The 16,003-nt window shown below is 44.7% G+C and overlaps 1 protein-coding gene across 1 annotated transcript in view; it reads right to left on the bottom strand.

Moving 5' to 3' along the window:
• The window catches only part of LOC309564935 (uncharacterized protein), a 206,267-nt gene that overhangs the window by 8,619 nt on the left and 181,645 nt on the right, over positions 1 to 16,003 (bottom strand). Inside the window, exons 8-11 of the mRNA XM_082269640.1 lie at positions 9,104 to 9,213; positions 7,070 to 7,118; positions 3,893 to 4,013; positions 2,266 to 2,360 (exon numbers count right to left, since the gene is read on the bottom strand). Coding sequence (XP_082125766.1) covers positions 2,266 to 2,360; positions 3,893 to 4,013; positions 7,070 to 7,118; positions 9,104 to 9,213 — 375 coding nt within the window. The remainder of the gene's footprint in view (positions 1 to 2,265; positions 2,361 to 3,892; positions 4,014 to 7,069; positions 7,119 to 9,103; positions 9,214 to 16,003) is intronic.

Here is a 16,003-nt window from a genome sequence, read left to right as displayed (position 1 = left end):
TTTGCCAGGGCCAGATACCACGCCCAGTGGACTACTGAAAACTGAAAAAAGGCCTTGTGGACAAACTATTCAACATCTGAAATCTTTAGTTCATCACACAGGGTTTTTGTACGTAGTTGGGTCGGTGAAAGGATGATTTCTCAGTGGGTGACACCAACTGCTAAAAAAAGTATGGGTTATGGGGAAAAAAAAAAAACCTTATACTCACCTACCAAAAACTCACTCAATCATACCAGAGGCATCTGTCCCCCACCGGCTCTGCAGTGAGAACTGAACGACCAAACACCGTTGATCGCTCAGTTCTCCCCTCCGCTCTAAACAGAGAGCCATGACTGTCAGTCAGTTGCTCTCTGCTCTCCCCTTCAGTGCTCAACGGAGCACTGGGTTGTGGAGGGGCAGGAGGAGCTGGCTAAGGCTCTCAGCGAATCGCTAAGAGGCTGGGCCAGGTGTCGTTCCAGGCTTCTGAGTGGATCTCGACCATATAGCTGAAGCCCGCTGTCAGATGAAAACATGTCACAGGATTGCACAATATACTGTACTCCTGTGACCCATTAGAGAAGTATGACCAAAATAGTTTTGCCCATACTTCTCCTTTAAACATGGATAAAAGAAGCATGATGGTCTGGAGCACCTTTGCTGGTATAGCCTGGTCGCAAGGCTGGTGTTGTTCAGACTGTTGTTCTGTTATTAAAGTTCTGGAAGGAGTAAGGATCATGGATTGCCTGTGTGATTGAACTCTTCTCCCAGGGAGCAGTGGGATTCGCAGAGCCCGCTGGGAGTGTCTTTATAAAGGGGGCGGGACCAAGATTCACTCTCTTGCCTCGAGGACAGTGCGCTGTGAGGAGGGAAGGAGCTGCTGCGAAGCGCAGAGAAGGCTAGGCCAGAGGCCTAGTGGATAGACACCAGAGACAGAGTGAGCGGTGTGCGGAAGAATCTCGGTAGTCGACCGAGCGGAGGGACACCCTGAGAGACTGAGTGTCGCTGAGGAAAGCTGGACACTGCTGCAGTGGACTGTGGAACACAGAGCTTGTCACACTGGGTGAGAGAAATCTGATTTAAAATATCTACTGTAATACTAGACTGAGCTAGGGCGGGTCTGCAGAGCAGTTCTATCGGAAGGCTATATCAGTTCTAAACGGTCGCCACAGGACACTGCTGTCTTGGATAGTGCGTGGCGGATCAGAAGGCCTTGCCCCTCCTTTTCAGTTCTAGATTGACTCTCAGCTGTGGAGTACCGAAACTTATCTTCTCCCCTCTTGTTTGGATTACAATAATGGTTATTCTATGTGGATTAAAGTTATTAGTCACCTTTGCTGTGGATTACAAATACTTTCTCTGCATTGGTTGAGGACACCTTTGCCGGCAAAGACTAGCAAGGCCTTGCTCATCCAGGAGACTCTTGCAATCTAATGTAAAGGGGGCCCCCTTCAGGATACAGAGTGCACTCTGATAGATAGCTTAGTGCTAGGATATTGGATCTACTGAGAAGTTATTCATAGTTGGAGTTACTCTTTATTACTGTTAAGTATTGCTTGTGGTCACTCTCGCCTACACTTGATAAAGAGTGTAATTACAGATATTCAAAATAATAATCGTTCAATATATGCCAATTTATGCTAGGGTTGCCCTTTTGATCCTGAGTGCTGAATCTTACCTAGTTCCAGGTTGGGGATTCAGGATCAATCTCATTATCAATGTCCCTGTGTTAACTATTTTATTGCAACTGTTTTTACAATTTGCCAAATGTCAGTTAACTACAAGTAAACCTGATTCTTTACTGCAAATTTTGGTAGTTTCTTATCATTTGCAATGACAGAACCTGTAGTGTCAGGTGGGTTGGACAACACTCAGGGAAACCGAAGTGAGGAGGATTTGTGTACACTTAGCTACTCCCCAGGGGGCAGGGCTACACTGGATTCAGAGTAGTGACTTCCATAGATGTACTGACACTCTAAACATCAAGATCTACCATCGCATTTTGCAGTGCCATGCTATATTCTTTGGTCTATGCCTAGTTTTTTCAGGGGTTCATCCTACAGCAAAATAAAGACTCACAATACTTGCCCTATAAGAATAGAACAAGATGGTGGCCTTAAAATCAAGAAATGGCTAGCATAGTCTCCAGACATAAAGCTCATGGAGCTGGTTTGGGATGACCTAGACAGAATTGTAACTTTATCTTGATATATAGTTATATCCCCAGTAAATGCTATCTCAAGCACAAAAGAAGATTTTAACTGCTAGTTGTTCAGGAAATGGCAATACCATGTGTTTCTTCAGTTTTGGGAATAACTTGAGGAGAATTTGTTCATGGTGACTCTGAAACCTCTGCAGCTTTGGAAACCCAGGAATGAAAAAACCTTCAAAGAAAACATTGATACATTGGATTATTGCACCATTAAAAAAATTATAAGCACAATCATGATATTTCTGTACAGTGCACAAAAAAACTACAAATCCCATAACGCTAAGGCCCTTTTCACACATGGGAGTCCATTGGTGGACTCCGTTTTTCTCAGCGGGGGATCGATCCGCTGAGCAGGCGGATGGCAGCTCTGTCTCTGCGCTGCATGCGGAGACAGAGCTGTCAGGTCCCCGCTGTTCTCTTTGGGGGAATCAGATGAGAACGGACCACCTGTCCGTTCTCATCCGATCCCATCCGATCCGCTGGACAGATGGAAAATAGGGTTTCAATCCGTCCAGATTTGACGGACCGGATCGGATGTCAGCGGACATGTCTCCGCTGACATCCAATGCCCCATAGAGATGCATGGGGCATCCGTTCAGATCCGCCTGAAAAACTGACAGGCGGATCTGAATGGTCCGCTAGTGTGAAAGGGGCCTAAGACTTCTGAGAGGGAGACGCCTGACACTGTATCCTATGTAAAATTAAACTGATTACAGCAGATCTAAGGATTTTCTTGCATGGCACCAAAGGACATAAATATGTATAAAAATAAATATTTTCGGATTTATATCGCATAAAAAAAATATAAGAATCACATATGATGCACAAAAAAAATATTTTCATTCTTGACACACTACAAAGACCACATACTGTATATTTGCAATATATCTACATATATATTGCAGCAAAAGACTCGCTGTTTAAGATGTTTTTAGCAGGGTATAACAAGGTCCTTCAGGTACTACATCTGTGGAGGCACTGCAATGTCTGTAACAGCTGTGTGACAACATTGGGACTTTGCTTAGAAAGAAATGTACATTTCTGTATTTGTATGTCCTCTGCTAAAATTGAACTGACCCTTAGGACCAAGATGTCTGCTTTCCAGTAAACAACCTTGATAAATGTGTGCTCAGGAGATGTCAGACCAGAGTCTTCTACACAGAGCATCTGACCCCAGGAAAGTAAAGCAGGATGTTAAATGTTTGCTTAGGATGTCAAGAAAATAGAGACCTATGTAAATGCAACAATTGGGAATATATGTTTTTTTTAAGACTGTTTGTACTGAACTGATATGTTAACAGATTTCAGCTATACACATGGAAGTCCCTGAAGGTTAGAACCCAAGCTAAGCTCTTGTATGGTGCAGCGGGGACTAAAAGCGGTTATATTTATGATTTTTAATCAGAATGATATACTGTGGTTAGACACAAGTCCATCAAGTTTAACTAACAACATCTTTTTAAATTCTGGCCAAATGATATGCAAGGAGATATCTGTCTACTTCTAACCCCACCAGTGCCCCATACATATCTAACTTATATTTGCTTTAAAAACAATTATTATTTATGACTAATAATTGGGCCATGGAAATGTATCTTACTAGGGTGCAATCACTTCTTTGCGAAAAGAAATTAGATTTTCCGGTCATTCATAAAAATGACCTAATTAAAACGTTCCTGTTTTGGTATTTCTTCTTTAACTCACCGTGCATTGCATGTCTCTGGTTGGTTAGCAGCTGAGCTAAAGCCCAAAAAGCATCCTCCTCATTCAGGTACATGAGCAGCACCGCTGCAATCTGACTCATCCCCTGGCAGTAACTGACTTCCTGCAGAAGACAGAAACAGGGAAAGTCAGTGCTGTACATTATGAAAACACAGTCTGGAAATATAGATGAAGATTTCCAACACTATTCAATTGCTATTTACAATTAATCTGTCAGGTCTTGAAATGTAACAACTAATGTTACAGATGAAAGGAGGCATCATAACATGCCTACAGCTACCTGTTTTTGTTAATGAGACTTCTATGTAGCGACAGAAACGCTGATGCAACTTAACCTTGTCAGACTTTAGATCTAACCCCTTCTCGTAGGCCACCTCCCGACCCTTTAAGGGTCCTAAATGCCGGGAGGCGGGCATTCGGGTAATGTGACCACTGTGATTGGCTGTCACAGCAGTCACATGATCAGAAAGCTCCTGATCGCTGGTATGCATCGGGTGCTTTCCAGTAAGTGCCAGGTACCATGTTGGGAGCACGCAGGGAGAGGATTCTCAGCACAGTAAGTGGTTTACACAGGGCCACATATATGCAGCCACTCGCTATGAAGGCCCACACGCAGAAAGGCCGCATATATCAATGTGCGGTCGGTGTGAAGAGGTTAAAGTATAAGGCAAAACTTTTTTTTTTACGTTTTGGATAGAGTTAATAAGTGAAATCGGTCTATAGTTACAGTAGATCAGTTGGTGCCATCCATGGCTGGTTTTGGGAGCATGCTATAAGTTGATGTCAGGGAATTTCGTACCTTTCATAGGGCTGTTGTAACAGGACTCAGGCAGTATTAAAAATGTCCTAAAATGTAATAAGAGGCTGTAAAGCCACCTGGGCTAGGTTGTTTGTGGGGTTTAGGGTTCTTATACTTTTTGCTAAATTTCCTTATCAAGTTGGGTCTGTAAATTATTAGGAATCTGAGGAAGGAGTATGGTGGAAAAAGAGTTTAGGCTTGTGAGTTGAATTGCTGAGCCAGGATTTTTGTGGCTGAGGTTGAGGCTACACTGTATGTTGTAGCTGTAAGTTTATGGTCTGCATTAGAAGTCGATTTGTATTGTGAATCGTAATAATTTCACAATACAAATCGTGGTCAAGGGCTTTCTTGGTCAAGGGCTGACATTTTACTCATTGGCTGTTTCTTCCTTTGGGAGGCTAGTTGGATAATCTGGCCCCCAATAGAGGCCTTGTGGCCATCCCACAGAAAGCCTGGGGGTTCAACAGAAGAAGTGTTGACTGATGAATTAAGTTAAAGCAGACTGAATGGTATAGTTTGTGGAGGGATTGCTGAATAGTGAGTCATTAAGGGTTTAGTGGTAGCCAGGGTTTTTTTTTTTTTTTTGAATGAAGAATGTTAGAGGGATAGAGATTAAGTCATGATCTGACCAGGAGATGGGAAGGATTTCAGCAGAAAATACTTTAGTTAGGGTAGCGGTCAGCAAAAAATATGATCTATACATGAAAATGCCTGATGGGGGGTGTGAAAAATAAAAGTAATCTAGTTTTGTACAGAATGATTCTGCCAGATGTCTGCAAGTTCAAGAAGGATCTATAGGGTTTGGTTGTGGAGAAAGAGGAATTGTAGAAAAACGTAAGGATATTTTTTTGGTGTCAAAACTAGGGAACAAAGTTAGCTTTCCCACAAAGTGCAATGGTGTTTAAAGGTCACTTCAAGCAGGTGAAATAAAAAGATTAGCAGGTCATAAGTGGAAACATAGTATGTTACTATCGTGACAGTCATGTCTTAAAGTGATACTAAAGTCTCGTTTTGTGCAGCCCAGGTACTCCTCTTCTCGGGTCCCTCTTTGGTGCTCCTGGCCCCTCCTTCCTGTTGAGTGCCCCCAAAGCAAGCTGCTTGCTATGGGGGCACCTGAGACAACCCACAGCTTCCTGTGTCCATTCAGACACAGAGCTGTGGCCTGGCCCTGCCCTTTTTCTTTCCTCATTGGCTGACTGACTTTGATTGACAGCAGTCTGAGCCAATGGTGCCATGCTGCTGTCTCAGAAGAAGAGGGTGATGAAGGAAACGGGTTGTTTTAATATGGAGAAAAACAAACAGCCTATACAGTCATCCCTTATAAGAGGCAATAAACATGAAATGGTATACCCAACATGGTTGCTAAAGGTTTTAAAAGTTGGGGGTTGGTAAAAGGTTTAAAATTCCCTTATTGCAGGGTCTATAAAGCGTGTAAATACATCAGTTTTAGAGATTTAGGTGGAAAATGTAAGTAAACCCAAAGAGACCTTTATTTTTGTCAAAAGAGACAGTAACTGATAATAACAATACAAAAACAATAGTGCATTGGTGAAAACTATGCATCAAAAAGTGCATAAAACATAATCCAGGGATTCTTAACTGTTCTAGTTTCACCAAAGGTACAACCCTGAATGTCCATGGAAAGATTATCAAATCTTAGCTATGTGATTGGTAGCCATAGAAAATGGTGCAAAACCCCAGAAGGCCAAAGAAGCACAAAAGTGGTGTAAAAAGTGCCTACTGGGGCTTAGCAGGTATCAGATGAGTCCTTTCATAGTGAAGCAAGAACTCGCATGCAAAAGTCACAAAGGGCTGTTTGTCAAACAACATATATAGCTCTAAGGTCTGGGGAGTGAAGCCAAACATCGGTGCCATAATCCAATTAGTTGGCCACGTCCATCCTCCTCACCGCGGGCTCTCACCAATGTCAGTCTGCAATCGTGACCGGGAAGACCACCCTGCAGGAAAGTGATCTGAAAGCGAGGCTTGAACACTCGTGGAGCGCAGAGTGGAAGGAATGACATAGATGGCAATGTGGAGGATATAAATATTGTACCTTCATTAAATGTAACCATATTGCTACACTTCGAGGCGATTCTCTTCTCTTTTATACTCAGTTGTGACATGATGCAACTTATATATCAAGACATGGCTTGTATAGCAGGTCAAAATGTATTTAAAAATTGTCTTGCAAAGCTTTGCTTGTCTTGCAAAGCACTCTCAAACCAAGTTACTCTCAAACCAAGGTTTTACTGTAACCTGTATTGTTTCAAATACATTTTTGGCTAAGTATTAAACTCGTTAAGTTATTTGCAGTGTAGTTAGCAAGAGATCAAGCACTTTTATACATAGTGTCTTACCGTATTGTAAACAGAATAAGCTGATAAAACATCAAACAATGCCCTCTGCCTGTAAAGAAATGCAATAATTGTAATAACACACACTATACATATGCATGACAACACAATTCACTGGGTACTAGCACAGGTCATAATGCTATTTTTCTATTAATAGATGGCTAGCTTCAGCACAGGTACGGGTACCGATAAACACTAAATTATAACAGCAAAGCTACTTGTTATTGCACAAGAAGATTTTCAATACTCTTGCAAGCAGGCCTTCCCTTCCCTATAGAAGGGTGAAAGAGCAAAACACAGCATCACTGTTGTCACTGGGCAAGAGACAATGACAAGGGGAAGATAATTTCCTGCCAATCATTTTAAAAATAATCCTTCCCACCTACAGTCACTGTAGCCTAGTTCACAAAGGTTTCATCTTGACAATCTGAACAGCAACATATACAGCTAACATTTAAAAAGATTTTGTCAATCTTCAAGCAGCTTAGTGCCGTTAAAGTGTAAGTTCACATATACACCATCAAAGATCATTTGTATAAGCTTAGAATGGTTTATTTAATACCATACTGGCTGTTTAGTACACCCCGGGCAATTTCTGCAGCAGTATCAGCCCTAGCTTTCCAGACATAGTGAAATGAAAGTAACAATAAAACAACCCAGCTGCCTATGGGCCACCTAAGTGTACATTTTCAGGGAAGATTAAGAGGCCAGCACCTCAATAAGGCATGCCCCCAACCGTCCTCGTTTCCATGGGACTATCCTGGGATTTAAAAAAAATCTCAGCATCCCACAAATCTGGAATGTGCCCTGAGCCAAGTGCCCGAATGCTCGTTTTGGCATTCAGCACCACACTTACAGTATGCATATGAAGTATAGCAGGCAAACTAATCTCTTGCCTGAAGGTATGAGGGTAATCCTGGCAATGTCACCACACAGGCTGCAGTGCAGGACACAGCACAGGAAATAGGGAAGTCAAGTGCCATCATTGACCACTAATGCCATAAGTAGCGAAAACATCACTGGCCACCAATGCTATTAGGAGTCGGGAGGAAAACACTACTGATCGCTAATGCCTTTGGAGGGGGAAGGGGGAAAACACCACTGATCACCAATGCCTGTGAAGCATGGTGGGAACCTTCATGGCTCAGTTACACCATGGCGGTCTGCTGCAGTGTGTTAACTGCACCACAGTGACCAAAATTCTGACATACACCAGGTTTTGTGAGTGCAGGCTACAGCATGCACAGTAATGTGTTAACGTGCATTATGGTTTACTGCTAGCAGTTGTGTTGGGAAGGTACATTGGGGTGCAATTCACAGTGAATACCACTGCAGTGCACCAACACACAACTTTTGTAAACGCAAGGCCCTATGTGAAGGAGTCCCCAATCTCTAGAAAGGGAAGGAATGGTGTTTATCCACTGAACAGCAGTGCCTTGGGAGGGGGATTCTTCCTTCTAATGATGCAGATGCTGGGAGGAGGAATTCTCTCATCGACAATTCTTTACCCACTGACCACAGTCATTTTACCTTGCATGGACTACCAAGGTCTTGCATTTTTTTGTGACTGCCAACCCCATGACTTTTTGTCTTCCTCTGACCTGCAGGCAGGACTGTGTTACATACTCCAGACCTTTTCTCTTTGTATCTTGTGCATTTGCATTTTATAAGCTATATTCTACTTGACATACTCCGGAATGCTGCACTTTAGACTGTGATTTACGTTATGTATTTCACTGCACTCTGTACATCGTGCTGTAAAGTTACATACTCCTAACCGCAGTGCTTATTGTCTCAATAATTGCAGATTTCCATGTAGTTCCAGCTATTTTATTGAAGCTGTTTTTTGAGGTAGGATCAGACAAAGGGGTTAGCTAGCTATCGACAGACTTTTGTTAGCATCAGAACCCCTTCTCTCTCCATCTTTAAAATGAGAACACAAAAGCAAATGGAAGCAAGTTGATGTAACAGATAGAATTTTAAATGCAGGCCTATCAGAATGAAAGAATACTGTGCATTAAAGCCTTCACTACTCACTTGACTCCATAACGCTCTCGAAACATAATGTGATTGCGGAATGTACGATTCACATCCATATCAATCTGCTTGATCTCTGCTGAATACGTCTTGGCCAGATCTTTCATTTTCTATGTTGCAAAACAGCAGAGATGTAAAAAAAAAAAAAAAATGCAATATTACATTAATTTAATTACAGCAAAAATCCTTAGTATGAAATGATGTCTACAAGGCAAAGGCCAATTTTGAAAGAGGTTCATGTAAACTAACAAACTAAAGTGAATAAAAATGCATGATAATAAAAGTGAGTCTTTTTCGACTGTAGCGAAAAATAAATGCATTAAAGCGATAGTAAAGTCTCCTTTTTTTAAAATAACAAACGTTATACTTTCCTGCTCTGGGAAAAGTGGTTTTGCATAGAGCAGCCTGGATCCTCCTATTCTCAGGTCCCACGCTGGCGCTCCTGGCTCCTCCCTCCTGCCGGGTGCCCCCACAGCATGCAGCTTGCTCTGGGGGCGCCCATGCAGGCACACTCCAGACCCGCAGCTCTGTGTGTTAATTTGAACACAGAGCCGCGGCTCGGCCCCGAGCCCTCAGTCTCCTTATTGGCTCACTGGCTGTGATTAACATAAGGGAGACCCAATGGCTCCCACTGATGCCAAAAGCCAAACAGGGGTGCGAGTCCTCGGAGAGGAAAGGCTCTCATGGATCGAGAGGGGGCTCAAATAAACATTGGTGCACACAGAAGGTTTTTTTACCTTCATGAATAGAATGTATGAAGGTAAAAAGCCTTGTGCCTTTACAACCACTTTAAACTTTTTCACTTAACACCAATTCAAAAATTAAATGATATGAACTGGAATTAGCAAGTACTGCCTTACAGCATAAAAACAAAAACAACCACTATATGCGACTTTCACAGTTCTGTATTACAAAGAGAACAATTAAAAGCAAATATATATATATATATATATATATACACACACACTCAAAAATGCTTGATTGATTTACAAAATGTACTTTATTCTGACACAAATGTCTAAAAACACTGAAATAACTGCGTTTTTGTCTTACTGTAAAATCCTTTTCTCTGAAGTTCAATGAGAGACGCAGCTTCATATCTTCTTAGCCTTTGGGTTATGCTTCTCCCATCAGGAATAGGACACTAGGCAGTAAAAAGCTTTCACCACGCCTATGAGGCATAACCCCACACACTCTGCTACAGCCCTTAGTTTCGCAAGCAGTGTTTAGAAGACAACAACCCCATTCCAATCATAATTAGAGGGACGGGTGCTGCATTTGTCAATGAACTTCAAAGAAAAGGATTTTACGTTAAGATAAAAATCCAATTTTCTCTATCGTTCATTGACAGACACAGCTTCATATCTTCTTAGCCATTGGGACGTCCAAAAGCAGTATTATCATGAGGGGTGGGAAAAACAACACAAAGAAGAACGTAATTCCCCAAAGGCTAACATAGCCAACCAGGTAACAAGGAGCTCAACCAGGAACAACTGGAGCTCACCCAGAAAAAACATACACCCTCAAAGAAAGAACATTTTCTCTTTTAAACAGCAGCCTGCAAAGCCTTGTGGCCAAAAGAGGCATCCGAAAACGCCAACCCATCTACCTTGTAGAATTTTGTAAACATGTGCACTGATGACCAAGTTGCCGCCTTGCAAACTTGCATCACTGATGCCTGATGGCAAAAAGCCCAAGAGGCACTCAGCGCTCTAGTAGAATGCGCCTTCACTGGGAAAGGAGGAACCTGACCCTTCAGTAAATAAGCCTGAACCACCGTCTGCCTGATCCATCTTGATATGGTTGCAGCAGGCGCAGCCAATCCTTTTCGAGGTCCTTCGATAAGGACAAAAAGAGAGTCTGATTTTCTGAAAGATTCAGTAGCCGCCAGGTAAACTCTAATTGCATGAACCACATCCAAAGAATGCAAAGCGATTTCCTTGTGATGCTTGGGCTTAGGACAGAGGTAAGGCAGCACAATGTCTTCATTCAAATGGAAATCAGAAAGCACCTTAAGAAGAAACGACTGATTAGGTTGAAGTACCACTTTATCTCTGTGGACCACCAGATAAGGTGAACGGCAAGACACAGCCGCCAGTTCAGACACCCTGCGGGCAGAAGTGATAGCCAGCAAAAAGGCAACCTTCTGAGATAATGTAAGCAGGGGAATCTCCCTAATGTTCTCAAAAGGAGGTTTTTGAAGAACCGACAACACCAAATTCAGATCCCACGGAGGTAACGGGGATAGTCTCGGAGGCGCCATATGACGCACCCCCTGAATAAAAGTGCTAAAGGGCGTTGGAAAAACACAGCCAAAGCCGACACTTGGCCTTTGATAGTGCCCAAAGCCAAAAGCTGTTCAACCCCTTTTTAAAGAAAAGTCAAAGACCCTAGCTACCGAAAACAAGCGAGGGTGCACTTTCAATGATTCACACCATGAAATGTACGATTTCCACGTACGATGGCAGATCTTCCTAAAAGTAGCCTTCCTGGCTTTAAACAGTGTAGGAATCACAGAGTCAGAAAGACCTCTGTCCTTCAATACCTGGCTTTAAACAGCCACGCCGTTAAAGCCAGCGACTGTAAAGCAGGATGGAAGATCCGCCCTCAGGTCTTCCCTGAGAGGAAACCTCCAAGGAGCATTGGCAACCAACCTTACCAGATCTGCGTATCAAGACTGGCGAGGCCAGTCTGGGGCCACTAGGAATGAGTGGAATCTCTTCCATCTCTATTCTGCGCAGCAGCTTCGGCAGGAGTTTCAGCAGGGGGAACGCATAGATCAGCCGATACTGACCACAAGGAGCCACCAGTGCGTCTGTGGTGTCGGCCAGAGGATCCCTTGACCTATCCACAAATCTCGTAACCTTCTTGTTGAGCCGAGAAGCAAGCAGGTCGACATCGGGTGTCCCCCACCAGACACACAGAAGGTGAAACGCCTGCGGATGCAGGGACCAGTCCCCCCGATCCAACACCTGACGACTCAGGTAATCCGTCTGCCAGTTCTCCACCCCGAGGATGTGCAGAGCAGAAAGAGCTGGGACAAACTTTTCCACCCAACCCAGAATCTCGGCCACCTCCTGTCTGCCAAGACACTCTTGGTGTCCCCTTGATTATTAATGTACGCCACGGCCGTGGCATTGTCCAATTGAATCCGGGCAGGGCAACCTTGCAGACAAGCCATCCAGTGACTCAGGCAAAACTTTATTGTTCTGACTCTTCCACCGTCCAGGACCCCTGGGCGCAGTCTCCCCCCAGCACTCCTCCCCAGCCTGACAGGCTGGCATCCGTGGTAACCACCGTCCAATACAATGGCAGGAAGGACTTGCCTTGGCGAAGTGCTGATGAGTGAAGTCACCACAGAAGAGCAGACTTTGTGCTGCGACTCAACCGAAACAAAGTATCCAAGGATTTTGGATCCTTGTTCCATGTTACGAGAATCTCCCCCTCAATAGGAGATCGTTCAGATACCCCAGTACCGAAATCCCCCGTTGGGGCAGTAATGCCAACATTGGAGCCAGCACCTTGGTGAAGACCCTGGGGGCAGAGGCGAGACCAAAGGGTAACACTGCAAATTGATAGTGCTCCTCTCCTACAGCGAAGTGGAGAAAACGCTGGTGTCCAGCATAGATAGGGATGTATAGATATGCGTCCTTGATATCTATGGAGGCCAAGAAGTCTCCCTGGTGTAGGGATAACACTACCGCGCGAATGGGCTCCATTTGAAACTGCTGTACCCTCACAAAGCGGTTCAAAGCCTTGAGGTCCAGGATTGGACAAACTTTGCCTTCCTTCCTGGGCACAGTAAACAGGTTTGAATAAAACCCTTAAAAACGTTCCTGAGAGGGAACCGGCACAATCACCCTTTGCGACAATAGATTTTGTACCGCCACTCGGAGATCCCTCAAACGGTTTGGAGATAGGCGTAGATTGGACGGGAAGAACCTGTCCGACGGTCGAGACCGGAATTCGATCTTGTACCCCAATCGGATCAGTTTGTGAACCCATTTGTCCTGAAACAAGGAAGTCCATGGTTCCGGAAAGAAGCAAAGACATCCCCCCACCCCAGGGCATCCCTTCATGCAGATGAAGGTTTGTCTGCAGATCCGGATTGGCCTGCCTTCGGTTTGCCTGACCATGCCTTCTTGGAACTCCCAGAAGACCTGAATGGATTTCCTTTTTCTTGCGACCTGGAGGTATGAAAAACCCGCCTATGAGCAGTAAAAGAAGGCCCCCGTTTAGTGGTGCCTTGTCCTTAGAGGATTGAGGGAGAAGAGTACTCATCCCACCCGTAAGGCCTTGGATCAACTCATCCAGGGAGGATCCAGACAACCTCTCCCCCGTAAAGGGAAGGCCAGACAGAGCCTTTTTGGAAGCCTGGTCTGCAGACCTGCTTTTTAGCCACAACATGCATCTAATAGCAATCCCCACCGCGGACACTCTGGCTACCAGTGGAGCCGCATCCAGCGACGCATCATATATATATATATATATATATATATATATACAGAAGGGCTTGAGCCATTTGATCCAAAAGCTCAGTCAGCCCCAGGGAGAGCTATCCGGTTTCCAAGACCCCATTTAGCAACTTCACCCATTCAATGACAGTCTGCGACATCAGGGTGGTCACAAAAAAACTGGATTTTTGTAAGAACTTACCGTAAAGTCCTTTTCTCTGAAGTCCATTGACAGACACAGCTCTTATGCTTCCTATACCATAGGGTTATGCTGCCCCCTACAGGAGTAGTACTAGGCAGTGAAAAAATTCACTGACACACCTACAGGGGCTGTCCTTCACGGCATAACCCCACACACACTCTGCCGCAGGCCAGTTTTGTAGCAAGCAGTGAAAAAGAAGACACAAACTATCCCCATAACAGAGGGGCGTCTGTCAATGGACTTCAGAGAAAAGGATTTTACTGTAAGTTCTTACAAAAATCCAGTTTTCTCTATCATCCATTGACAGACGCAGCTCTTATGCTTCTTATACCATAGGGACATCCCAAAGCATTGTAGGCATGAGGGGTGGGAAGAATGCAACAAAAAAACAAAAACAGGCAACGTTTTTCCAAAGGCTAAATGTAGCTAACTGGGTAACAAAGCTCAACCAGGAACAACAACAGGAGCTTACCCATAGAAAGCAAATATAAACCCCTGAAAGAGAAAAAACAAGTTTCTTTAAAAAGCAGCCTGAAAAACCTTGCGGCCAAAGGATGCATCCGAAGATGCCAACAAAACTACCTTGTAAAATTTTGTAAAAGTATGACCAGACGACCAAGTCGCCGCCTTACACACTTGAATAACAGAGGCCTGATAATGAAAAGGCACACGTCAGAACCCCGGCCACCTCCTGGGCCGCCCGGGCACTCTTTGCGCTCCCTAGACGATTGATGTAGGCCACAGCCGTGGCAGTGTCCGATTGGATCTGAACTGGGAGACCGCGCAGTCGATCTGTCCAATAGATGAGACAAATCTTGATTGTTCTGAGTACCAGAACATCGATCGGTAAAGGAGACTCCTCTGTCGACCAGACTCTCTGGGCACAGGGGTAGTCCAGGACCCTGCCCCAGCCCGACAGGCTGGCATCCGTGGTGACCACCATCCAAAGCAGCGGTATAAAGGACTTGCCCTGACTCAGGGCAGGCGATTGAAGCCACCAACATAGTGTTGATCTCGTGAGTCGGCTCAAACCTATCATTCTGTCTGAGGAATGTAGATCCTTGTTCCACTTGGCAAGGATCCCACTTGACAAGGATCTCCTTTTGCAGGGGCCTGGAATGAAACTGAGCGAAGGTGACCGCCTTGAAGGTCGACACCATGAGACTCAGGGCTCTCATGCATGTCCTTAGAGAGAGATCGCTTTCCAGCAGCAACCGGATCTCTCCCTGCAACTTCTGAAGTTTGTCCCCGGGAAGAAAGACCCTCGCCGCAGAGGAGTCCAGAGTTAGTCCCAGGTAATCCAGTCGCACCGACAGGGTCAGTGCAAAATATTTGAAGTTGATGATCCACCCGAACTCTTGAAAGGTCTGAACCATGATTGTCATATCGCCCAACAAGGATGAGTGAGAGCTTGCTTTCAACAGGAGATCGTCCAGATATCCTAGGACCGCAATCCCTTTTTTGCGCAGCAATGCCAACACCGGGGCCAAAAACCTTGGTGAAGACTCTGGGAGTGGAGGCGAGACCAAAGGGTAATGCCACAAACTGAAAGTGCTCCTCCGCCACCACAAAACAGAGATACCTCTGATGTCCTCCGTATATAGGGATGTGCAGATACGCATCTTTGATGTCAATGGAGGCTAAAAAAATCTCCCTGATCTAAAGACGCCACTACCAATCAAATGGATTCCCTCCGAAACTACTGCACATGCACAAAGCGGTTCAGAGACTTGGGGTCCAAATTAGGACGCACCTTGCCCTCTTTTCTGGGCACTGTGAACAGGTTTGAATAAAAACCTCGAAATCGGTCCTGCGAGGGAACCGACACAATCACTTCTTGGAGGAGGAGGTCCTGCACTGCCTCCCTGAGATCCTTCAAGCAATCTGGAGACAGACGAAGATTTGAGGGAAAGAATCTGTCTGCCGGCCGAGATCTAAACTCAAACTTGTACCCGGAACAAATCGGTTCGTGAATCCATTTGTCCCGGATCAAGAACATCCAGGGTTCCTGAAAGAAACGCAGACTTCCCCCCACCCCAGAAAAGGGGTGAGAGCACCCCTTCATGCAAGAGGATTTGGCCGCGAACCGGACTGACTGGTCTTGGGCTTTCCCAACCAAGCCTATTTGCTCCCTCCAGAGGCCCTGAACGGTTTACCTTTCTCTTGTGTGCCTGAGACACGAAAAAACCACCCTTGGAGGATTTGGGAAGAAGAGTACTCTTACCCCTCGTTAAGCCTTTTATC

The sequence above is a fragment of the Pelophylax lessonae genome (genome assembly GCF_965119305.1).
Source record: "Pelophylax lessonae genome assembly, chromosome: 10".
In the NCBI taxonomy this organism is placed as follows: domain Eukaryota; kingdom Metazoa; phylum Chordata; class Amphibia; order Anura; family Ranidae; genus Pelophylax; species Pelophylax lessonae.
This window is presented reverse-complemented; position numbering and strand designations above follow the sequence as displayed.